This window comes from Malaya genurostris, chromosome 2, assembly GCF_030247185.1.
Source record: "Malaya genurostris strain Urasoe2022 chromosome 2, Malgen_1.1, whole genome shotgun sequence".
NCBI classification, from domain to species: Eukaryota; Metazoa; Arthropoda; class Insecta; order Diptera; family Culicidae; genus Malaya; species Malaya genurostris.
Genome location: NC_080571.1, coordinates 6597444 through 6624031, shown reverse-complemented (window position 1 = coordinate 6624031; position 26588 = coordinate 6597444). Strand labels below are relative to the sequence as shown.

The 26588-nt window shown below is 36.8% G+C and overlaps 1 protein-coding gene across 3 annotated transcripts in view; it reads right to left on the bottom strand.

Annotated features, from left to right (window-relative positions):
• The window catches only part of LOC131433071 (hemicentin-2-like), a 124173-nt gene that overhangs the window by 30865 nt on the left and 66720 nt on the right, over positions 1-26588 (bottom strand). For all 3 annotated transcript variants that reach the window (XM_058599828.1, XM_058599827.1, XM_058599829.1), the window contains exon 2: positions 24961-25302. In XM_058599828.1, coding sequence (XP_058455811.1) covers positions 24961-25177 — 217 coding nt within the window. In that variant the 5' untranslated portion in view covers positions 25178-25302. The remainder of the gene's footprint in view (positions 1-24960; positions 25303-26588) is intronic.

The following is a 26588-nucleotide window of genomic DNA, read 5'->3' as shown; positions in this document are numbered from 1 at the left end:
AATTTGTATGACAACGACTTATTTCGTGTATTTACTTGGCAGTTTTGAATGCAGCACATCAATTGTTGGAATTTATCAGAGATTCATAACCGAATAGATAACAAGTTACAGTACAAGATCAATTACGTATACACACCAACGCTCATTATGAAGCATTACTTGTGGAAGACTAGATTTTAGTAACATGAGATAACTTTTGCTCATTTACAGTTCGTTTCACATTCTATCAAATCTGGTTAGAGAATTGTTTTCTATAAAATTTTGAAAATAAACCCACAAAAACACTGCTTAGATTTGAACAGCTACAGCTCCATTTTCAGTTTGGTAACTAGTTCTGATATAAGCAAGAAACGCAAAGAACGCTCTCTAGCAACTCTTCACACGTTTCAATCAGTGCCATCAAAGAGAGGCGGATATCATCTCAGCAACAAAAACTGGCATGGTTCATTTAACATAGAATGGACACCAGTGCGAGAGCGAATTGCTCTCGATAACCCATCTGAGCATCACGGGTTAGTACGCTGCTGTGGGGATTCGCTCTGAAGCCACCAACGGTCGTTCATTACCGTTTTGCGATCCGATTCTATACGGGCAGTGTATAATTACGATAACTTCACTATTGCCGCTTATTCTAACTATGTGCATATAAACTTTGTATAAGTTGGGTCAAATGTCAGTGAATGCTTCACACAAGGGTTTTGAAATACTGTAACCTAGTATGAGAATCATCAAGTCAAATCATTGATTTGATCCTGCGATTCTCTCTTGGTAAATTCCACACAGCTTCGATTATTTCAAAACTGTATCTATTTTGGTAAGCGAAGAAATGTAGAAAAAATCTCTAACGGTTCATGCATTGAGAGGCAGCGAGTTCTTGTATACAATTTAAAGAAATATCTGCCAAATTATCGGCAATCACCAACACTGGATATAAGTCCGGTCTCGTTCGAAGTTTAAATGATAAAAAGTACGAAAAAAATATTAAAGCGAACGTCATGCACATCCCGGTTTGGAATTTTTCGTCGGCAATTCCCGTCTGGATTACTCGATGAAATTACAGAAGCAGATATTCGACAAATTCTCCAAAAAATACTTGGTGTGGCAAGCGATCTGTGGGTGTGGTAAATTTAATACATAATAATCGGTACCAGCAACGGCCGAATATATGAAACATAATGCCCCCAAAAAAGCCTGCTGCCCACCATTCAGTCCCACGAATGTGATATTGAGCAATCACATCGGAATTCACGATTATTTTCTTCCATTTCATTTTCGTATTTTCTTGTGGAGAGTAAAGGGTGATTATTTGCTGGTATCTTTTTGGCAACACTATTCTTGACAGATCACGCGTGAATCGTTTCTTGCGTCATTGTCAAAATTTTTCAGTTTGGTGTATAATTTAATCTTGAATCGAGTAACGAACAAACAAGGCTTGAAAATTATTGAATTTTACTATCAAATTTATGCTCGGTTGAGAGATCCTTTTCTATCGAAATATTGTGTTCAGCGACGAAGCTCATTTTCGGTTGAACGGATACGTCAACAAGCAAAATTGCTGTGTCTAGAGTGAAGACCCATTAGAAGCATTGAAAAAGCTACCAATGCATACAGAAAAAAAATCACTGTTTGGTGTGGATTATGGGCCGGTGGCATCATCAGGTCGTACTTCTTCAAAGGCGACGATGAACGGAACAATGCTGTGAATGATGAGCGCTACCGTGTTATGATTAACGATTTTTTTTAACAAACTTAGGCTCGTTTGAAAGCTACTATTGAGCCATTGATCAAGTTCGAAGATCAAATGCCTGTGACTGCTGGTTCTGGAGATATAATGATATAAGTGACGCAACCGACGAAATGGGTTGTTTTTTTTACCGCGCATGTTTCTCGGAGATGGCTGAACCGATTTAAACAAGTCTAGGCCCGTTCGAAAGCTATTGTTAGGCCATTAATCCAGCTCGAAGATCAAATAGCTGTGACTTTTGATTCTGGATATATAATAGTATAAGTGACGTAACCGACAAAATGCGATATTTTTTACCGCGTAAGTTTCTCGGAGATGGCTGAACTGATTTTAACAAGCTTAGGCTCGTTTGAAAGCTACTATTGAGATCTATTTCAAAGATCAAATGACTGCGACTTCTGTTTCCGGAGATATGATAAGTGACGTTACCGACAAAACACGTTGATTTTTACCGCTCTTATAACACATGGATCAATAAGTCCCGAGACTAAAGCAAAGATGGCGCTCGTAGTAAACCAGTAATCACGTCTTTCTAGAGTACTAACCTTTGCTTGAAACGGGTCAAAATTTTAAGTCGATCCGACCAGAAACAGCTGAGTTATCGAGGTTGGAGTAAAGTCGTTTTGTAGTTTGTTTAAAAATGGAAAAAACGAGTTTCGTGTTTTGATAAAACATTGTTTTTAATGGGTAAAAACACCGTGCACGCGAAACAATGGATTGAAAAATGTTATCCGGTCTCTTGTCCACCAAAAGCAACGATTTGTCGGTGGTTCGCCGAGTTTAAACGTGGTCGTACCGACACAAATGACGCGGAACGCTCGGGTAGACCTGTGGAAGCCGTTACACCGGAAAATGTGAGAGAAGTGACGAAAATTATAATGAAAGATCGTAAAGTGAAGCTCCGAGAGATTGCTGAGATGACACAGATATCACATGGAAGTGTATTTACTATCCTTCATGAAAAATTGAGCATGATAAAAGTTTTTTCCAAGTGGGTGTCGCGATTGCTTTCGATGGAACAAAAACAGCAATGATCAAAACAATGAAAACAATGGCGAAATTGAACGAATTGAACTGCTTCCCCACCCCCCATACTCGCCAGATTTAGCCCTCAGTGCTGATCTTAAAAAAATGCTCCAGGGAAAAAAAATTTGGCTCAAATGAGGAGGTCATCGCTGAAGCTGAAGCTTATTTTGAAGCGAAAGGTAAATTTTTTTATAAACATGGTATTGAAAAATTGAAAAAACGTTGGAACCATTGTATCACCCTAAAAGGTGATTATGTTGATGAATAAAAAAATTTGCTAAAAAAAATGTTGTTTCCATTGTTTGTCTCGGGACTTATTGATTTATGTATTATATAAGAGTGCCAATATTTTGGGATCACCTCTATTTTGGTAAAGCTCTAGTGCTCACAAGTTTAAGCACCTCGAAAAATGTCCACATTCAAAATTCGAGCTAAATCGGAAATGGGTAAGGGGTGCTGCCGAGCGATTAAAGTTTGAAAATTTTCGATCTTGAAAAAGCACCATAGGGAGTACAGGAAATTTCCGAAATTTTCGAAAATTTTCGAAGATCCATGAAAATTCCACTAAGTGGACTAAGAAGGGTTTTTTTTAGATAAGCATCACTCTTCTCATACAAATAGGCAACGCAAATGTCAAGCGTTTGGTTGGAAAAATGATGCCTATTATGTGATATAAGCAGTGGAGAATGCTTTTGTGAACTACTCGATTCAATCTAAATCAATTGGTGTCAAAAATAAGCCCAAATTAGTGTCACAAATTATTTAATAAAAAGATAAAAAATGTTTTTATGGGACTGTTTCCAAGAAGGGTTTTATTCTTCACTTTTTATCACTTGCTGGTGTCTTTGCAGTACCAGTATTTTATTATATTTAAACATGAGTACTTAGAAGAACCATTAGTCATGTTTCTGTGAAACCACAAACAACGTTTACCCCAACTGCACAAATTTTATATCCTAACATCATATTTATTTATCTGAACTCGATTCATGATGTCTATTAATTCGAATTTCGTAAACTTATAATAGTTTTGTCAATATTTCTCGCTTTTGACTCACTATGCAAAAAGTTATACTAGTTATGCACTACACCATACAAATCAACTAAAGCATTAATGGAATATTTTCTAAAAAGACTCTTTTTGAAAAATTGAAAAACTTATGAAATTTATTAAAATGTAAAGTTTACCCAACCTTATACCGTATAAAATTACTATATTACAAAATTACTATCATGTGTACAACTTTGCTTCCGCCTTTTTTTTTCAAAATGAAAAGCTTTATTGCGAAAAAGTGCTTACAGATGTATTATTCAAAGTATTATCCGTCGCTATCGACAACTTTCTCCCATTTTCCCGGAAATTTTCGGATCCCGGCTCGAAAATTAGTCCTCTTTTGACTATCCATGAAGCAATCCATTTTTCCAACTCTTCGAAGGATTGAAAATGTTGATCTGCCAGGCCGTGTGCCATCGAACGGAATAGGTGGAAGTCAGAAGGGGCGACATCTGGGGAATACGACGGGTGGGGCAAAACTTCCCATTTCAGCGCTTCCAGGTACTTTTTGACTACTTTTGCGACGTGAGGCCGAGCATTGTCGTGTTGGAGGATGACTTTGTCATGTCGCTCTTGATATTGTGGCAGCTTTTCTTTTAGTGCGCGACTAAGGCGCATCAGTTGCGTTCGGTAGCGATCTCCTGTGATGGTTTCACCCGGTTTTAAGAGCTCGTAGTAAATCACACCGAGCTGATCCCACCAAATTGAAGGTTTTTTTCTCTTCCACCACCTTCCTGCATTTGTTTCCGAATTGTAACAGAAAAGTAAAACTTCCCGCAAATGGCGAGAATTGGGTACATAAACAGACATTTTCGAGCGTTCATAATACGAAAACAAGAACAACTGTCACTGAAACGGCGATGACAATTCGTTAGGCACTGTACACACTCACTTTAAAGGCATTTTCATCTATGTATTTTGACCAGCCTCAGCCGGTACAGCCACCTATCGCAAACGGCGGAAGCAAAGTTGTACACCTAATACCAGTGTAGAAAGCACGTTTTATTTCACTGTGTATACACCAAACCAATGTGGCAAACTGTTTATGAAAATTTTCAAAGAACTTTCGCTTAGACACAAAATTAATGCTAGAATTAAAATGACAGACTGATAATACAAATTGCCTTTTTGGTCAAGGAGAAAGCTAACGTAAAATTTTATCCCTATCAAAAAATCCAAACCTAAATCAACATTCGATTTCATGTGGAATTGCACTATTCTAACTTTGCTGGATTTGGCATCGTACCATTACACTAAACTGGTATGTTTTTTAGGTTGTATTAAGATAAAATTTTTTCTCACAAAATAAATTAAGGGTATAAATTTTCCCAGAAAAGTTTTAATTAAAAACCAAACCAAATGTTTAGGCATATATAATCTGAAAACTCTAATAATATTTAATACAAAGTGATGATATGATTATTTTCATATACCAATTGTTACTAGCAATAAATTTATGAATATGATTAGAACAGTTTTTTGAATATAAATAATTAACATAAAAACATCCCGGGTTGGTGGTTCAATGCATAGGACGCTGGTCTTACAAGCCAGTTGTCGTATGTTCGAGCTCCGACCTGGAAAGATTCTTAGTGTCAGTAGGATCCATAGTACTAACATTTCAAAGATTCTGTACACTAAGAATCGGCTGCGAAGTCTTTTGAAAAAGAAAGGCCAAATTCCACAAAAGGAACGTAATGCCAAAACTTTGCTTTGCTTAACATAAAAACATATTTTTTTATATTTTAGCAGAAATTCAAGAATCTTAGAAGTCTCCGGCACTTATCAGGAAATGCAAATAACTTAGCTTCTCAATTTTTTTCACGTTTCCGCTTCCGCTCATCAGTTCAAATTAAACTGCCATCTAGAGTTTACTTAAACAGTGTAAACATTGCGTCTATTTAGCGGTTTAAATTGAAATGTTAGGTGGAGATGGAAGTCGAAAGTCGTTTCGCCGAAAGTCATTACGCCGAAAGGGTCATTTCGCCGAATGACATTTCACCGAATGGGCCACTTCGCCGAAAACCATTTCGCCGAGAGGTTTATTTCGCCGATTCCTGTAATTGTCTTAATATTATAATTGGAATTGATTTAAAATAAACACAAATGAATGATAATAGTTTAACGCCCGTTTTGTTGACCTTTAATTGTACTACTTGAATAAAAATTGATTCTTGTACTCTTGCTTAAAGATTGATTCATAAACCTCAGAACAGAGTTCACAAAGAAAAATTATTGACTATTAGCCACTAAGCATCAAAGCAATTGCACAGGTGTATCTACCAAGTAAATGTATGTGGTATTTTCCGATTACTAAGTGAAAAAATATCTAATGTTCGGACCTAACTGAAGCAAAGAAACCAAGCTTTGAATAGACCGGCAAACGAGGCGATTACAGGTTTGTATGCAAGAGGTCGCCGCTTCCGACGGCGGGTAGGCTGTCGACGAAATGGCGTTCGGCGAAACGACTTTCGGCGAAATGACCCGCTCTTAATTTGAACTGCTTTAAGCACTGATGAGCCGAAAACGAAACGTGAAAAAAAATACGAAATGATATGTGTGCTTTTTCGTACAAACAATAACCCCTAAATATTCAACTAACATCATATTTTGTGAACAAAACTTTTGATATTGATCACTTATAATTTGAAAGAAATAAGTCTCTCAAGAAGAGGAGGGTGTACGAGAAATACTAATATTATGTCGATCCACAAATTTTGCGAGGAACAGCTAATATCGTGGCACTTCTACAAAATTCTTATAGATGGAATAAAAATGTTTCATTTGACGAAAAAAGCATAGGAAAACATTGCTTTTCAGAAGCTTTCCAATAGCTATCGCTATCTAATTTTTCAATTTTAAATTCATCGTTCACGTGATGATAGCACCATTTATTTTAATTTAATGTTTCACCAAAATGGCGGTCAATTAAAACGGCAATCAACAAGGCAATAGACCTCATGCCGACGCTCGCTAGCTTTTCAATATTATGTTTCGTAACGTAGAACTGAATATTTCAGATGAACAATATATAATTAACATAATTAACCTAAACAGTAATTACACAATACAAGTAGGTTTAGAATTTTCCCTACACAAAAATCTCAGAATTGCGGAAGCAAATGATGTCTTCATGGTAATAACCAAATCATATATATATATATATAACAGGGCTGAAAAGTCACCACTTGTGGCTGAACACCCAATTTAAATCTTAATAATTTAATTTTAACTCATATTCCAATAAATAGTTATTTAAAAAAAAAAAAAAAAAACCTAAACAGTATTGCTGCCAAAATCGTTTATTCGAGCAAACATACTATAATTCCAGTAAAGCCCACGAGTTTCGATGGATGCCGGAACATCCGATCCCATCTCTCGCACCTCGAAATTGATTATAGTAAAAATTGATTGCCGCCCTCAGCCATCGTTGCATCGTATAGCTAATCCAGCTAAATGCAGTCGGCTAATCTTCACTCTGTTCTAACCCAGCCGACTGCATCCGCCTTGATCCACCGTTATTTGAAACTGCACTCCATGGAAAATGCATACAGTGACTAAAGGTTCGTAAACATCCCCACCCCCACCAGAATACTGCCATTAGTCCTGGCGCAGCCGAATCAGGGTATTTTCATCAACAAATAGATACATCAAGCCCCTGCTTTATTGGCACATAATGAGTATTTTTCAGGTCCTGGCTAGAGTCAAACTGAAACGGAACATTTTATCGCCGGGCTCGAGTGGAGCAAACTGCCACACACTATCAGCTTCCGAGTCCAATCAGGAAGTCCCTGTTTGCCCAAGCAATTTTTCAGTTCAGATCATCTGGTTTCAATAATAATTCTTTACTCCGTTGCGGCCTGTGCCGAGTAGAGTTCGTCCCGGGCACAACCGGGGACACCCAAGATTTGATTCCAATCGCCTCGATTGTGTGTGTGTACTACATCCTATTTTATGTTCGGCTCAAAAACTGTGGAAGTTAGCAGGTGCGGTGCGATTATCAGTAGTTTAGTGGGCCGTTTCACGAGGAAAACAACGTTAATGGCAGCGTACTGTTTAGGTGAGAGACTAAAATTAATAGTTCAATTTCTTATGGTGGGTTGATTGAAAGTCTGATGGAAAAAGATGGTGACGACGCACGTGCCTTTGTAGTGTACTGATTTAATTAATACCGTTTTTGTTTTTGAACCTAGACGCGGGCTACTCTGACTCCGAGTAAAACGAACACGTGGTACGCGCCCTAAACAACAACTCATGAAAAAAAGAAAAAATAAACAAACTCGGCTGGATGCGTGGTGCGACCCGAGAAAATTTTCAGAGCGAAACTACGCGATTGGAGTCCGATCTAGAGCGACCACAGATTGCTAAAACAAACATATCAAACGTTGTTCGGGCGACTCTGGGTCAGCTTTCGGGCTGCTCTGATCAATAAACGAAAACGGTATAAGGTTAACGATATATGGAATATTTTTGATTTTGGGAAAAACAATAAATATTCCATATCTAAAGTAAAAAGTAGCATTCAATGAAATTGTATTTTCAATATTACATCTAAAATTGAACGGAAAAACACAATTTTGCAACAACGCAACTAAACCATTGTCGAAAGGTGTTGCGGCTAAGCGTAAGCATATTTAGAAACATGCCTTCCACTGGAATACGCTCAGAATTCTTGTTCCGTACTTTGAAGCTACCAAAAATTCCACGTGTGGTTTTGGACGGCCAGGAAGCGGATTATTGTCAGCTTCTGTAGAACATTTGATTGAGTTAGAAAGTTAGGAAAAGTTTTTTTCAAACATTTTTCCCTTAAAAGCACCTAATTTGAATTTTTGACTGAGGTACCTATCTTATAACAAAATTTCATCCAAATTAAAAATGTTTTTTTTTGCAAATCGCAAATTTTTGAATTTTTGAAATCGATTTTTTTCAGTGTAGGAGTCGATTAGGATTTTTTTTTGTTCATGTTTTTATTCGAAAACTTGACTTATTTTGTAAAAACCACTAATACAATACTTTTTGGAAAGATTTTTCAGTTTTCTACTAGAACCAATTGAAAAAAATTGGTGGAAAAAAGTTTGGCTCTTTTCAAAAGACAGTCTAGATCATTTTTAAAAAACAGAAAGTAAGTCATGAAGTAAGTACTGCGAGTTTCATTGAAATCTGTGAGGATGCTGCTACCTCTGAGTACGATTTAAAATGTAATTCGTCTACCAAATCGAAAAAATCTTGTGATTTTACATCTTATAAGATGCACATAAATGGAGCGTCGTATTTCACACAAATTTAAATTCAAGAAAATGTGAAATTTTGTGATTTGCGAATTACATGGCTTGAAAACGAATGATATAAAAAACAAAAGACCGTTAGCAACAGCGCGACTTGAACCGAGAAACATTAGATCATAAAGCACGTCCATTAATTGACTGAGCCACAGAACCACATATCTGCATGATGAATAAATGAAACATATAAATCCAAACAGCGACAATTGCCAATAACACTCGGATCCTGTAAAATTCTGTACGAATGGAATATTGTGTCATTTGACACGTTAAGTAGTTATAAATTGTATCGTTTGTAGAATTATGTCACCTGTAAAATTCATAATTTCTTTCTGTGTAATTTTGAGTGCAATTTGTATACGCGCCAATTTCGACACCACCTATTAAGTGGTTATCGGGATGATTTTCAAGTTATTCCTTGAAGAAATGTATGGAAGCGGTTCGGAGCACTCGAGCAACCTTCCGTCCATCATCGGACTCTCTGTTCTCTAGTTTTTGTTCAAGTGGGTTCACATTTCACAACACCAAAACGTCCACCAAATTCCCCATTCATCTGGCCCAACACGCTTCCGATGGGCACTCTCGTTCGTGTTTTTGGTCCGTCGTTGACATGCAATTTTCTTCTAAAGAATCTTACCAAAAATAGGGAATATGAGATCAATACTAATTCTGGTCAAGTAAAGAACATTTTTTACTTTATTTTGAGAAAAGCTCTGCTGATTTCCATCGAATTCTTATTGAAAATTACGGGGAGCATGCTCTATTGCTGGCAACTTGTGAATGTTAGCATAAAAGGAAAGATTTCAGTGTAAAAGACAAAGAAAGCTCATGTCAACTTAAGAAAATATTAAAGATACCGAATTTCTAAGACTGTAAAACGAGGACAATACTAAAACTTGAAAAAAAGGGCAGGAACGATAAACGTTAGTCGCCAAACCGTTTAAGATCGTCTACACGTCATGAGAAAATTTTGCATTTTCAGGATAAAGCAATTTTCATCATGGGACCGTGACGGCAAATGAGAAAAAGTTTGATTTTGGAAATCCCAAGAGCAAAAAATCATGTATCGACTCTAACCAATCATTTACAAAATGAAATGCCAGATCACAAAAAAAACTATGCATTTGGTGGAGTCGTAAGTTTATTACGATCTACTACAAATCAAGGAAAAAGTTAAAATACGAAACGCACATAAAATGAATTCTCCACAAGACATAAGACAGCTACTTAACAGTATCACCTCCGCACTCACAGTGAAAGCTATAAAAATCATCGCCTCAAAAGATTAACGCTTCTTTCAACGTCATGAATTGGTAAAAGGATAGAAAAATGCATAGTTTTCGAAGGCAACTACTTATTGAATGAAGTATTTTGACCCTGTTACATTAATGAACATGCATTTCCATTAAAAAAAATCGCGCATCTGGTACTCATAATTCGTAAAAAAATTCCGTTATAAATCTGATTTACTTAGTAGTAAAATTATAAACGAGCATCGTAAAAAGAGAGAGAGATATACATCTATTATTAATCCTCCTAGTGGTATGACAATGCCTTTCTCTTTCATCGACATAGTTTCAATAAAATATTTTTTGGATTTTTATTATTATCGGATATTTATTATAATTTCTGACACTAATTTGATTTTTTTGACACAAATTTATTCAGATTAATTTGAATAGTTCACAAAAGCTTGTTTCAGTCTTTATATCACATGTTCGGCAACATTTCTCAAACAAAGTGTATTAGCAATAATACATTTGAACGTGATATGAAATTATTATGCGGATAGAAAAAATAATTTGACGATTCTCCGAAACATAACGTACCAGCCATATGATCTTCGAAATCGACTCACAGCCATAGTCTAAAAGTATTGATATCAGTTGATCCATATCCGAGAAAGTTGAGCGGTAATGAGTTTTAACGTTTACATCACTTATACCATTATATCACCGGAATTGTAAGTGACAGTCATTTGAACTCCAAACCTGTTTAATGAACACATAGTAGTATCAAAACGGCCCTAAAATTGATGAAACCCGTTCAGACATCTTAGAAAAACTTGAGCGGTGGAAAAATTTGTTGAAAGATACACGCACATACACACACAGACATTTTTCTTTGAAAGTCGGTTTCTCGAGCAATTCTATTGCCTTTCTATATAGAAATGCAAAATCACTTAAATACAGGGTCCGGCACTCGAAGTGTAACCAACTTCAGACCGCTCGCGCAGCTGACGCACGGGCATCAGCTCTCTAGAAATTTGCTAAATGACAGTTCGGAGTTGTATTGTTTACAAGCGCAAGAAAGCATTTTGCCAAAAGTGAACGCGAAAAAAAAATCTTGACTTGAGAGAGCGAAGGAGTTGCTTCGTTTGGCCGAAAGCGGTCAATTTCCGAACATTGTATTTTCTGACGAGAAAATTTTTCCAATTGAGCAATTCGTAAACTCTCAAAACGATAGGGTTTACTTGACCGACCGTTCATACGAGAATTTGAGTCATCGATTGGCCACCAGGAGGCAGCATCCGCAACAGATAATGGTTTGGGCCGCTGTAACCGCAGATGGGCGCTCTCCAATCGTTTTCATCGAGCCTGGCGTCAAGGTAAATGCGACATATTATCGGGAAAGTATTCTGGAGGTTGCTTTGAAGCCGTGGGCAGACAAACATTTCGGTGGCAGACCATGGACGTTTCAGCAGGACTCGGCACCGTCTCACAAAGCTCGAGTGAACCAAGAATGGCTGAAAAACAACGTTCCGAACTTCATCACGTCCACACAATGGCTCTCGAATTCTCCAGATGCGAATCCAATGGATTATTCTCTTTGGGCCATTTTGGAGAGCAAAGTCCGTACTAAAAGATACACTAGTCTCGAGGCGCTGAAAAAAGTTATTGTCCGCGAGTGGGCCTAAATACCTGCAAGTCACATTCGGCCAAACGAAGCAACTCCTTCGCTCTCTCAAGTCATCAAGTCAAGGCAAAAGGTGGTCATATCGAGCAAAAGTGAATTGATTCTGAATTTTGTATTATTTTTACACATTTTGTACTTTGAATTAAGTAAAAGTAATTTTCCAAACTGAATTTATGGCCTTTTTAATTGGTTACACTTCGAGTGCCGGACCCTGTATAGTCTAGGTATAAGTAAGAGGAGGTTGACTCTCAGTCGAGGCCCGGAAGGCCGAGTGTCATGTACCATTCGAAAATCATGGCAGAAGAAACTTAGATTCAAACGAAAGGTATTGTTTTTTTATAAGTTGGTGTTGAATTCTATCCCGATCCAACTTTCGGTTCCGGAAATACAGGGTAAAGTGAGTGTGAAATTGCGACCCGCCATTTAGAGCAATAATGGCTCAAAAATATTTCAATTTACAAGTTATGTTAGATGCTGGCCATACGAACCGATTTCAGTTATACCGCTCTCCAGTTCCCGCTTCCGGAAGTACTGGAAATAGTAGCTTAGCTTAGTTTAGCTTAGTGGACCGCCCGTGAGTTCCCCGTGATTGATCAGAAATCAGTTGAAATTGCATATTGAACCAAATGCATGATACTTGGGGAGTCGTAGATCATGCTCAACGTGCAACCTAAACTGACTTATAACATGAACTGATCAATAACGCCCATGCAGGTCAATATGGGAAGGGAAGGAATGTTAGTTCAACAATTGTTGCTACTAGTGATCGAGGAATTCTCTGCATCACCACAAGTGCCACAGGAAAAGAATGGTGTTAGTGGGGCGAAGAAATGATCAGGATTTAACTTGGCAGATAATATGATCTACTTATTAATTATAATATTATCATGTGTTTATTACTCTGGATAGCCGGCTATAGGGAATACGTTGCAATTTTATCGCGTTTTGTATTAACCGGTTGTCGGGAGGTTCGCAATCTATTCATATATTTAATTCATTGTGTTAAGTTTTTTTTTTTTTTGCAATAGACAGCCGTAATGCTGGTAAGACATCATTCGATCATCACCGAACAACCGCTTTTACATCTCATCCAAGTCAGTCGATATAACAAAACCGCTTACGTTCGGGACAGAAAAAAAACAAGTACAGTATTGTGTGGTGAACAATAGAACGACCTCGAAATGAGTGAACCAAACTAACAAAAGCTACCGCCGACAAGAAAGAATACAATTATTGTTGACTTCAAGCAGTGCAAAATTCGACCTTCAATACGAGAACTTGAAGGTTTTCTTAAAGAGCAAATGCATCTTGACATTAAACGTGTGCATTTACTCCAATGCAATAAGACGAATAATGTTGTTTACATCCAGTTTTATAAAGAGTTGGATGCAATTCAATTCGCAAAAGACAATAACAATGTGCACTATGTGGAGCACGAAAACATTAAGTTCAACAATCCAGTAGATATGGAAGATAGTGTTATAGAAGTGTGATCTTCCCTCAAGCGTCATCGATATATATATATATATACTTTATATATATATATATATATATATATATATATATATATATATATATATATATATATATATATATATATATATATATATATATATATATATATTACTTTTTACTTATATATATATATATATATATATATATATATATATATATATATATATATATATATATATATATATATATATATATATATATATATATATATATATATATATATATATATATTCGCAAAACTATGTCCCAATACGGAGCGATTCTCTCTATCGAAAAAGAAAAGTGGAACAACTTTTTCCCCGGTATTCTAAATGGCGTACATTTGTTATGCATGCGCTTGAAGAGGCCTATACCTTCTTATGTGACTTTCGGTCAGGATACAAGATTCCCGTGCAAATCACTTGTTACCTATGATAATCAGATGGCCACATGTCAATACTACCAAAAAGCTGTTTATTACGGTAAGCCATGTGATAAACTAGACAAGAAGACAACCACACCAAAGGACAACGGTGCTTTCTTCACATCAACCCTAAGCAACCCAAGTACACCTATGACAGTCACCAACAACAGTGAAGCATCCTCTTCAACGAAACCATCCAACGTATCCCCTATAGAACGAAGTACACCAGCTGCAGTTAACAACTTACCATCTAACCAACCAGCAACTGCAAACAATGTACAACAAAGCGCATCTCCAGCAACAAGCAACGAAATCAACAACAATACCACCTATGCGGCAATGGATGACGAGACGAACCACGAACGAACTGCCCCTCAATCCTCGCAGGAGGGAAATGGAAGCTCCTCTCCCCCTAGAAAAAGGGTGATAACGAGATCCAACTCAAAAAAAAATTATTTAAAAAATCGGCTCAATCGACCACGTAAAGCTTGTACGCAAATAGGCCTGAATAAAAATATCTTTTAAATAATAATAATCACCGAACAACAACACCTTGCGCGATACGAAGTAATGTCTACTCTCTAACCAAAAAACTACCAGGATCAGCCCCATGGGGTTGTTCGAGCCGTTGATGTGGAACTAGGCAACCAAAATTTCCAATGATTGACATTTTCAATTAATCGTCACATCTTTGAATCCGCAAATGCACAAGAGTCTGCTTAGATTGATTCTTATTAGGAATCAACACCGAACACGCGAACCCAGAATATAGACTCTATTTATCGTGATTTGCATTTGTTTCGTAGCCGACGAAATTACATTTATAGCTCAAATGTATACAATTACAGGGTCCGGCACTCGAAGTGTAACCAATTAAAAAGGCCATATATTCAGTTTGGAAAATTACTTTTACTTAATTCAAAGTACAAAATGTGTAAAAATAATACAAAATTCAGAATCAATTCACTTTTGCTCGATATGACCACCTTTTGCCTTGACTTGATGACTTGAGAGAGCGAAGGAGTTGCTTCGTTTGGCCGAATGTGACTTGCAGGTATTTAGGCCCACTCGCGGACAATAACTTTTTTCAGCGCCTCGAGACTAGTGTATCTTTTGGTACGGACTTTGCTCTCCAAAATGGCCCAAAGAGAATAATCCATTGGATTCGCATCTGGAGAATTCGAGAGCCATTGTGTGGACGTGATGAAGTTCGGAACGTTGTTTTTCAGCCATTCTTGGTTCACTCGAGCTTTGTGAGACGATGCCGAGTCCTGCTGAAACGTCCATGGTCTGCCACCGAAATGTTTGTCTGCCCACGGCTTCAAAGCAACCTCCAGAATACTTTCCCGATAATATGTCGCATTTACCTTGACGCCAGGCTCGATGAAAACGATTGGAGAGCTCCCATCTGCGGTTACAGCGGCCCAAACCATTATCTGTTGCGGATGCTGCCTCCTGGTGGCCAATCGATGACTCAAATTCTCGTATGAACGGTCGGTCAAGTAAACCCTATCGTTTTGAGAGTTTACGAATAGCTCAATTGGAAAAATTTTCTCGTCAGAAAATACAATGTTCGGAAATTGACCGCTTTCGGCCAAACGAAGCAACTCCTTCGCTCTCTCAAGTCATCAAGTCAAGGCAAAAGGTGGTCATATCGAGCAAAAGTGAATTGATTCTGAATTTTGTATTATTTTTACACATTTTGTACTTTGAATTAAGTAGAAGTAATTTTCCAAACTGAATTTATGGCCTTTTTAACACTCCAAATACCAAGCCTCAAAAAAAGTTGGAACGGTAACTTTGAGCTGTTATAGCTCAGCTGTTTTTCAACGAATATCAATAAATTATACACCCTCGAATTTTGTGAAGTTCGTAGATTGATTCCAAAACTTTGTAGCAGACGATTGGTAAAGGAAAACCAATGAAAATTTGATTTTTCCCGTTCCAAGTTTTTTTCACACGCCCAATATGCCCTATCTGCTTCCCAATTTTCGTTCCTTTGGCTTAAACGTCGCATAGAAAATATTGAATACTTCAACTTTACCGAGTCATAACTTTGTTGCTAGTCAACCGATCTTCAAAATTTGTTCACCATTGGAAAGGTAATACTTCCAGAAATAAAATGCACTGAAAAAAACTAAAAATAGGGTTGTCTACCCAAAGTTATAATGAAAACTGTAGATAGATGACCTAAGAAAAGATGAGACTTTTTACAATGATCGTAAATATCTCGAAATTCAAAGCGGTGACCTATATATTTTTATACATCATTCGATTGCTAGTGATACCAGCTACAATTTTCGCTCAACTACCATTCCTGCACAATCAAAAGAAAACATTAAACAATCGATGAATTTATAAATATATATGAATTTTTCATTTTTTTCACATGTTTGTATATAACTCAAAAATTAAAGCGATGACATGTACATTTTTTTGATTCAAAATATTGGAATCATTACCAGAAACAATGTACTGATGATCAAAATTATATATCCGTTCAAAGAATCTCAAGAAATTTGGTACAAATACAGAGAATTTCTTTTATTGGAAAAATTTTGCCAAAAAAAAACAAATCAAAAATTTTGAAATTTTATAACATATATTTTTTTATTATTTTAGTTGGAAATTCATTATGAACAAATTTTACAAAAAAACTAAAACTTGGATTTCACTGAAAATCTTAAAAATTTTGGTAAATATACCTAAACTCTAAAAATAATTATGTTTTTGTATTGGACAATTTTTATGCACAACCCAAATGGAATTGATAACTACTCAAATTAGGTTTTTTTTTGTTTTAGGTTTTCCGTAAAATCTCAAAAAATCGGTAGCAGATCGGAAATTTCAAAATTTCTGATATATATTGCGTTCCAACGTTTCTGCAAATCAAAGTGAAAATATTGGAATCCGTTTTGATTTCATCTGTTTCAAAGAGACGTAGAATTTGTTTCTATTAATAAAATAAATTTTGTGACAACACGAAAATTTTAAATTATTTCAATGGCTGTACAATAAAAAATAGAACGTAAAATTATATGAATTTCATATACTAACCCATGGCAAAAGAAACCAACTACAATTTTAAAAAAATTATTGCTTGATTTTTGTTTTACAAACAATTAAGAACAAAAACATGTATATTAAATTTTCCGCTATCCTAAACAATATCAATTATAATAGATAGAATATTAAAATTTAAATATCACAAACTTAGAATTATTTCGGAATGTATAGAGTTCGAAAAATTTTTGAATTTTCTATTAGTATACAATTCAGAAAAAGTAGAATTCGGAATTTAGCACAAAAAATCACACGAAATTAAGCAAAACTTGATTTTATCCACCTAGTTGTGTAATGATGCCTTTCTTATATCTCTTTTATTCTCATATAAAAAATGTTTTCTTCAAACAGTTTGTTTGATTTTTGAAAAACATGAAAGCTAGTGCATGAACTAGTGTAACCTACAAAATGAAACAGTTCTCAAATCGTTTAGGCTATCTTTCTCAGTGAAGTGAGTTCCACTATTTCAGGTACATATGAAACTGGAATCGCCCCGAATATTGGCTTTGAGCAGCCTTTGCGATTAGCAACAACCAACCAATCTATTTGCAGCTTAAAGTTGTCTTCGTCTCGAAAAACAACCTCTTCGTTTGAATGCTTTTTACTGAATGAAACCCTACACCTATGTTATCAGAACTAATTGGCTCAAGTGGCATATTCCCCTAGTTATTTGGAGATTTGTGCTTTGCCGTAGCTTCTAATCTACTTCCTGATGGGAAGGGAAGGATAAAAGGAACATGGAAGGGAATTGGGAATTGGGTGAGGTGGGAAAACAGCACACAACATAAAGAAATAAATCGTCCAGCATCCCCGAAAGGACGCTGAACGATCTGCAGGTGCCAAAATGCAGTTGATAAAACCTCCAACCACCGAGAGGCCTTAGAGATTTTACAAAAGCGACACCATTCTGCATTCCCCGAAGAATGCGAATATTTTTCAATGAAAAAACCCAATGTATAAAAATAATTTAAAAAATGTTTAAAAAATATCTCCTCCGCCTTATTTTACAAACATGCTCGAAAATATTTTCTGTCAAATACAAGAAACGGATTTTTTTCGTTTGCTCAATGCTAGATATAGCAGTTTCAAAATAACCTGTTTTTGAACTAGTTTTGCTCATAACTTCGGTTCAGAAAACGCTACCTGAATACGCCAGCCATTAAAAAATTGGTTTTAACAAACTCTAAAAGATGTTCAAAGATACCTATTCGAAAAGAGAAAAATATAAAAGCTAGAGCAAAAAATCTGATTTTTTGAGGAACATTCTAAGTTTCTCTTTAAAAATAGCTGTAACACTAAAACCGTTGCAGATACTACTATGGTGTCCTCAGCAAAGCTGCTCGATATAAGTTTATCTACAATTTTGCCGAAGAATGCAGTCCTCTATCTCAATACATCCGGAAAATAAGTTTTAGATCACCTTAATAATAAGAGCCACCCTAATACCATGTACATCGACATATGGCTTATCTTCACTGATCATTTGTTTTGAAGACAGCTCTAAAGTATAAGGTTAAGCCACAAATGTTTTTGTCTCCTTAAATTGTGGATCCGGACCACTGTGCAATGCAATTTAACTCGGAAAATTTAAAACTTCCGATCTTTCACCTATTTTTTAGATTCTACGGCAAACCTACAACAAAATCAGAATTTTAGTAGTTATCAATTGCGTTTGGGTTGTGCATAAAAATTGTTTAGATCGTTTGTCCAATACAAAAATATAACTATTTTTAGAGTTTTAGGTTATTTACAAAAATTTTTAAATTTTTCAATGAAATCCAAGTTTCAGTTTTTTTTTGTAAATTTTGTTTATAATAAATTTCCAACTAAAATAATAAAAAAATATATGTCATAAAATTGAAAAGTTTTGATTTCATGTTGTTTGTCAAAATTTTCCCAATAATAGAAATTCTCTGTATTTGTACCAAATTTCTTGAAATTCTTTGAACGGTTATATAATTTTGGTCATCAATACATTGATTCTGGTAATGATTTCAATATTCTGAGTAAAAAAAATGTACATGTCATCGCTTTAATTTTTGAGTTATACACAAACATGTGAAAAAAAATGAAAAATTCATATATATTTATAAATTCATCGATTGTTTAATGTTTTCTTTTGATTGTGCAGGAATGGTAGTTGAACGAAAATTGTAGCTGGTATCACTAGCAATCGAATGATGTATAAAAATATATAGGTCATCGCTTTGAAGTTCGAGATATTTACGATCATTGTAAAACGTCTCATCTTTTCTTAGGTCATCTATTTACAATGTTCATCATAACTTTGGGTAGACAACCCTATTTTTAGTTTTTTTTCAGTTCATTTTAATTCTGGAAGTATTACCTTTCCAATGGTGAACATATTTTGAAGATCAGTTGACTAACAACAAAGTTATGACTGGGTAAAGTTAAAGTTTTCAATATCCAATTCGCGATGCAGGTGCCGCATGAATGCAGATAGGGCACGTTTTGAGCTTGAAAAAAAACTTGGAACGGAAAAAATCTGATTTTCATTAGTTTTTCCTAAAAGATCGTCAATAATGATATACCTATAATAATCTACAAACTTCACAAAATTCGAGGGTGAAAAATTTATCGAAATTGGTCAAGTAACAATTGAGCTATGATAGCTCAAAGTTACCGTTCCAACTTTTTTTGAGGCTTGGTGCTTCGCGTAACTTTTTTAGGCCTGGTATTAGGAGTGTTAATTGGTTACACTTCGAGTGCCGGACCCTGTAAATGTTTGTACAGGGTGATTTTTTAAGAGCTTGAGAACTTTTTTAAACAATAAAACGCATAAAATTTGCAAAATCTCATCGGTTCTTTATTTTAAACGTTAGATTGGTACATGACATTTACTTTTTGAAGATAATTTCATTTGAATGTTGACCGCGGCTGCGTCTTAGGTGGTCCATTCGGAAAGTCCAATTTTGGGCAACTTTTTCGAGCATTTCGGCCGGAATAGCCCGAATTTCTTCGGAAATGTTGTCTTCCAAAGCTGGAATAGTTACTGGCTTATTTCTGTAGACTTTAGACTTGACGTAGACCCACAAAAAATAGTCTAAAGGCGTCAAATCGCATGATCTTGGTGGCCAACTTACCGGTCCATTTCTTGAGATGAATTGTTCTCCGAAGTTTTCCCTCAAAATGGCCATAGAATCGCGAGCTGTGTGGCATGTAGCGCCATCTTGTTGAAACCACATGTCAACCAAGTTCAGTTCTTCCATTTTTGGCAACAAAAAGTTTGTTAGCATCGAACGATAGCGATCGCCATTCACTGTAACGTTGCGTCCAACAGCATCTTTGAAAAAATACGGTCCAATGATTCCACCAGCGTACAAACCACACCAAACAGTGCATTTTTCGGGATGCATGGGCTGTTCTTGAACGGCTTCTGGTTGCTCTTCACTCCAAATGCGGCAATTTTGCTTATTTACGTAGCCATTCAACCAGAAATGAGCCTCATCGCTGAACAAAATTTGTCGATAAAAAAGCGGATTTTCTGCCAACTTTTCTAGGGCCCATTCACTGATTTGCAAGCGTTGCTCGTTAGTAAGTCTATTCATGATGAAATGTCAGAGCATACTGAGCAAATAATAATGCATGAAAATCATAACCTCAAAAAATCTGAGCAAATACTAATGCATGAAAATCCTAACCTCAAAAAAATCACCTTTTACGTGCTTGCGATTCGGATATCGATATTTAAGCTTCTCTTCGCCAAGCTTGTGTTCAAGTTTTGTATGCAAGCAGTTATTTTTATAGCGTTTCTCTATCATTACTACCATTTTGCGATTTCGGTTGAAGCGATAAAATATTTCTCATTACCAATCGAGTTCATCTTATATAAATTAGAAATTAGTCTTATGCACTCAAAATTTACCATGGGGTAGTTTTCATTTTCTCAGGCGAAACGACATAACATGGGATTTCATCCAATTTTGCATGACACAAGATCAGAGCATACCAATAAAAGCTTCAAATCGTTTATGGCACTTTTTGTCTTGCTGTGTAGCAACAACCTACTTCTAGCAAGCTACGCATAAGACTGAAACGTTAGCTATAATTTTGCTTATATTTATAGCTTCGTGTGCTTCCATTAGCTTCGCTTTTGCATCGATTGACCAATCAGAGCGCTGCTTTCCCTTTGATATATCGCTTACTCCTTCAAAACCGTCGACTATGGCAGGGAAATCCGGTATGCCGGAGATTTTTTGCAGCCAAAATAGGACACTGCTAGCTATTCATCAACATTTCAATGATGTACAATTAAACATACATGGCTATGTACATTCAAATCAATACGTAGAAATATTTCCAATCAAATGGTGACATAATATTAATAATTGATACAAAATTGACTGAGCTGTAATTGTTCAAAACCTGACCACATTTCTACGTGTATTTTTATTGAGTTTCTAGTTTGCACCGCTATATAGAAAACAAAAATGTGTTCCACATTAAAAAAAATACCACATCGGTCCTCCTCGTAGTCTGAACTATATTGACATCCATTCTAGTTAAGCTAAATTCTGCATGTTAATGCAAAAAAATATCTGCACGGTTATAAACTTGAACGCACGCGTTCCGAACTTTGCTGTCAACCCGAAAAAAAATAGATCAAACGTTCCCCGAATAATCGTCGGAGTATAATCCTGCCCGGTTTTTAGTAAGGAGAAATATAACAAGATTCTAAATAAGAAAATCTAATCTCTAAGCAACGATCTCCCCAGTATTCTGCTTCTCCTACTCGTACTGATGTAAACAACGCGAGGCGGCCCAACACTATCGAAAAAATAAAACAAAATAAACACTCGCGGATGGGTTTGCTGTAGAACAATTTCGGTTCCGGAAGTACTGGAAATAGTGGTCAAAAACTCAAAACCGGATCTTACTTCATTTTGACAGAAACGGCTAAGTCGATTTTTAAAAACTTAGACTCAGCGGAAAGGTTTTACGGTGTCATAGACTGCTATTAACTCATGTTTGGATCCGACTTCCGATTCCAGTGCAAAGCCTTGGTATTACATTCCTGTAGTGGAATTTGACCTTCTGTTTCAACAGAATTCGCAACCGATTCAGAGTGTGCAGAACCATTGCATAGTTGGTGGTACAATTCAACCGACACTACGAATCCTTCCCGGTCGGGGCTCGAACATTCGACAACTGGTTTGTAAGACCAGCGCCCTATGCATTGAACCGCCAACCCGGTGATTCCAGTGCAACAAGGTTCGAAATTTAAAATCGTCATTTATAGCGACAATGCAAAGAAAAATGAAGAATTGTTTATAAAATTGCGAAACTGTTTATAAATTGAAAAGGTTATGCTAGTTTATTTTTTTTATTTAAAATATATTTTTATTGAAGCCTTTTTGCGTACAAGCTTTACGTGGCTGATTTTTTAAATAATTTTTTTGTATTAGATCTCGTCGTCACCTTTTTCTAGGGGGAGAGGAGCTTCCATTTCCTCCTGCGAGGTTGGGGGGCACATTGTTCGTGGCTCGTCTCGTCATCCATTGCCGCATCGGTGGTATGGTTGATTTCCGTCCTCTTTTCGTTTTCCTTACTGTTCGCAGTCTTGAGTTCATTGCTAGTTGCTGTAGATGCGCCTTGTTGTACATTGGTTGCAGTTGCTGGTTTGTTGGAGGGTAAGTTGTTAACTGTAGCTGGTGTTTTTTTGTTGTTGTAGGGGATGCTTTATTGTAGTTGGTGGCTGTCACAGGTGTACTGGGGTTGCTTGAGGTTGATGTGAAGGAAGCACCGTTGCCCTTTGGTGTAGTTGTCTCCTTGTCCAGTTTATCACATGGCTTACCGTAGTGAACAGTTTTTTAGCAATATTGATATGTGGCCATTTGATTGTCATAGGTCACAAGTGATTTGCACGGGAATCTTGTATCCTGACCGAAAGTCACATAAGAAGGTATAGGCCTCTTCAAGCGCATGCATAACAAATGTACGCCATTTAGAATACCGGAGAAAAAGTTGTTCTACTTTTCTTTTTCGATTGAGAGAATCGCTCCGTATTGGGACATAGTTTTGCGAATATAAGGATCGATGACGCTTGAGGGAAGATCATGCACACGCACTTCTATAGCACTATCTTCCATATATACTAGAATGTCGTACTTAATGTTTTCCTGCTCCACATAGTGCACATTGTTATTGTCTTTTGGCAATTGAATTGCATCCAACTCTTTATAAAACTGGATGTAAACAACATTGTTTGTCTTATTGCATTGAAGTAAATGCACACGTTTAATGTCAAGATGCATTTGCTCCTTAAGCAAACCTTCAAGTTCTCGTATCGAAGGTCGAATTTGTACTGTCTGAAGTCAACAATAATTGTATTCTTTCGTACCGGCAGTGCCTTTTGTTCGTTTGGTTTACTCATTTCGAGATCGTTCTATTGTTCACTACACAATACTGTACTTGGTTTCTTCTGTCCCGAACGTAAGCGGTTTTGTTTTATCGACTGACTTCGATGAGATGAGAAATCGAACTGATGCTAGTTTATGATGAAAAACATTTTCAATCTTTTTAAGATTCGAGATTCATAGGAAAGTGTATTGAAGAATCCCTTAGTAGTGTATTGAAGTCCCTCTCGCACTCGTGTCTATTCTATGTTAAATAAGCCATGCCGGGTTTTTGTTGCTGCGATGATATCCGTCTCTCTTTGATGGCACTGATTCCATCGTGTGAAGAGTTGCTAGTGAGCGTTCTTTGATACGATAAAAGCCATCCTTGTTAGTCACTTTAGGAACTTCACTCTGTTTGTGTTCCGAAAGAACTAAGATCAAAATAAGTACAGTAATTTGAAGTTCTCCTAGAGAATGTAATACCTAAGCTTAGTTTTGGTTTCAAGTTATTCGAATCATTCAGGTCTGGAAGCTCTCTTAGGGGCTTGAGTGAAACTCCTATAATAATTAAATCTTGATCATTTTTAAGAGCAAACAATCAACATTTAAAATGATTTTAAGACGTTGAGAGCTGGTTTAAATTTTTCTGATAAAGACCAGTGCGGGAGCCTATTTAAGGCAACATCCAAAGCAAAAGAACCTAGTTCCGATTTTCAAAGTAAGACCCACAAATTTCAATTGTCAATGAACCCATGAATTGCAGAAATGCTATCATATACTGCAATTCTGACAAATTTGATATAAAACTCACGACCAGACTGTCATAAAAGCTGATACGCCGAATCATATATTAGAAATTGAACAGATGAAAAAAATTGTCCAGGGCCAATCCGAAGCAAAGTGAAACCCTAACCATGCTATAAATAATGATAGAAATCAGGTCATTAAAAATGCTTTACCGCCACCGTGTTGACAATAAATGCACAACGATGTCACGCAACCCACATATCCTGGTCACAGTAGCCGTCTCATTCCCTAGCTCCCGTGAGAAAATATTGACGTGACACGCAACACATTCCACTTTGGTCACACCCACCATTTGATTTGGAGACCGTGATGTGCCTCGTTGTCGTGTGTTCATTTGATTGTTTAATGCGGGAAAGTTAATCACCGAGGAGATAATCAAATAAACACCGACTGGACCGTCTACCGACAGATGCACGCATTTACGGCGATAAATGAGCACCAGTGACTTCCCGTTGGGGTGATTCCGCACTGCACGAATTGTCGTTCGCACCGGTATGTTTAAGGATTTCAGATATCATCAACTGAATTTCGTCCCCAAGCGAACGCTCACAGGTCATTCGATTCAGAAGTTATGTTGTCTGTTTCTAATGATTATTAATTGAATGGATGATTTTAGTCGAAGGGTTTCCGAACTTCTGTGATCGGAATTGAACATATATTTCAGAGCACCATTAGGGGATAGGTTGATCGATTTGAACCCTAATGGGGCTGATATTTAGCCGCTGAAGCAGAATAGAAACGTGTGAAACGTGCATCCTTTTGAAACCGACTCAATGACAATATGAACTTACCAAAGTGCTGTAATGACATTCCTTCTTTTTTGATCAATTCCTGGCGTGAATTGAAACCGATCCCGATCTGTGATGATGCTTCTGGTGAGCCTGCAGCGCTGGCCTCGGCTTGGCCAACAAAATCTACATACACACTTAACAGGATCAACGGATAGAGGACCTGTGACAGCCGAAGCAGTTCGGAAACTTCCTGGCAGTTGGTTTCGTGGGGTTTCATGATTCGGTCTCCGGTTCGATGTTTCACTGTGTTGTAACTCGGCTTTGCCGCTCAATGACAGATATAAACATGTGTTGATAATCTCCTAATTATAACGTTGGGATGCGTCGTTGCGCGGCATCATTCTGAAACGAGACGAAGGAAGGAAAATTGATAAAAATTTCAAAGTTTAAAGTTCAATGGCTTACGCCCCCATCTTTCGCTCACACCAACCTACACACACACACAGCCATCGTAAAGCCCAACCAAGACACCACGAAACGACTGTCATATTAATATTCAATGTTTATGATAACAGTTGTGCCAGCTTCCCGCCACTGCCGTGCGCGACTTTCCGTGAAACACGAGAAAAGTGCATGAAAAATTAAAATTTTATGACATTTTTCACCTTGCACCATTCATTCGTTCCGCGATGTGTCTGTGAAACACCAAATGACAGTGACAAAGACAACGACAACGGAGACGATGTCACCAACAAACGATGGCACGGTCGGAGTGAACGGCCTGGGAAAACGCTAGATTTTCCACAAACCGGCCCCTACCGACACGGCACCGCAGCAAGGAAGCTGATTCCCTGTCAACCCGTTCCAAACCCATCAGAAATTCAAATGTTTCATATTTAATCCGGAAACCGGTGTTGGTTGTTTCAGCGCCAAATGTTCCGCACGTTATGTAGATTTGGTAGATCCCCCGAGAGCAAGTAAATACCTACATTTTTATGATATGATTCGCAAACTTTTCGGTGTTTCGGCGCTTTTGAGCGACATTTTACAGTATGTCAGTCATTGAATGTGACATTTACGCGGGAAAAATACTCGCTAAATTTTATCTACAGACGTTTGGAACCGCCATGGGTAGTCCGCTATCACCAATATTAGCTGACATTGTCATGGAAACCCTCATCGAAACAGTAATTAAAAATGTACCGTTTAAAATACCGGTGCTCCGCAAATATGTTGACGATTTAATTCTATCGTTACCTCACGATCAAGTCCAATACTCATTACAAAAATTCAATATTCATATAATGAACAAATCCAATTTACCGTAGAAGTAGAATCAGAACAAAAGCTACCCTTTCTGGACACTTTACTAATACGAAATAAAGATCAAACCATAAGCACACAGTGGTATTCAAAACCTATTGCATCTGGAAGATTGTTGAACTATCACTCGTTTCATCCAATGACAATGAAAATTAATGTAGCCTTAAATCTCATAAAACGAGTTACCGCTTTAACTAAAAACAAATCAGCAGATCAACAAAAACATATCATATACCAACATCTGAAGCAAAATGATTATCCATCATCACTCATAAACAGGCTTATCAACAATTTTCACACAAAGCAGCCTCACAATAACACACAACCTTGAAATTTAGTTGCTAAAGCTCAGACCAATATAACCC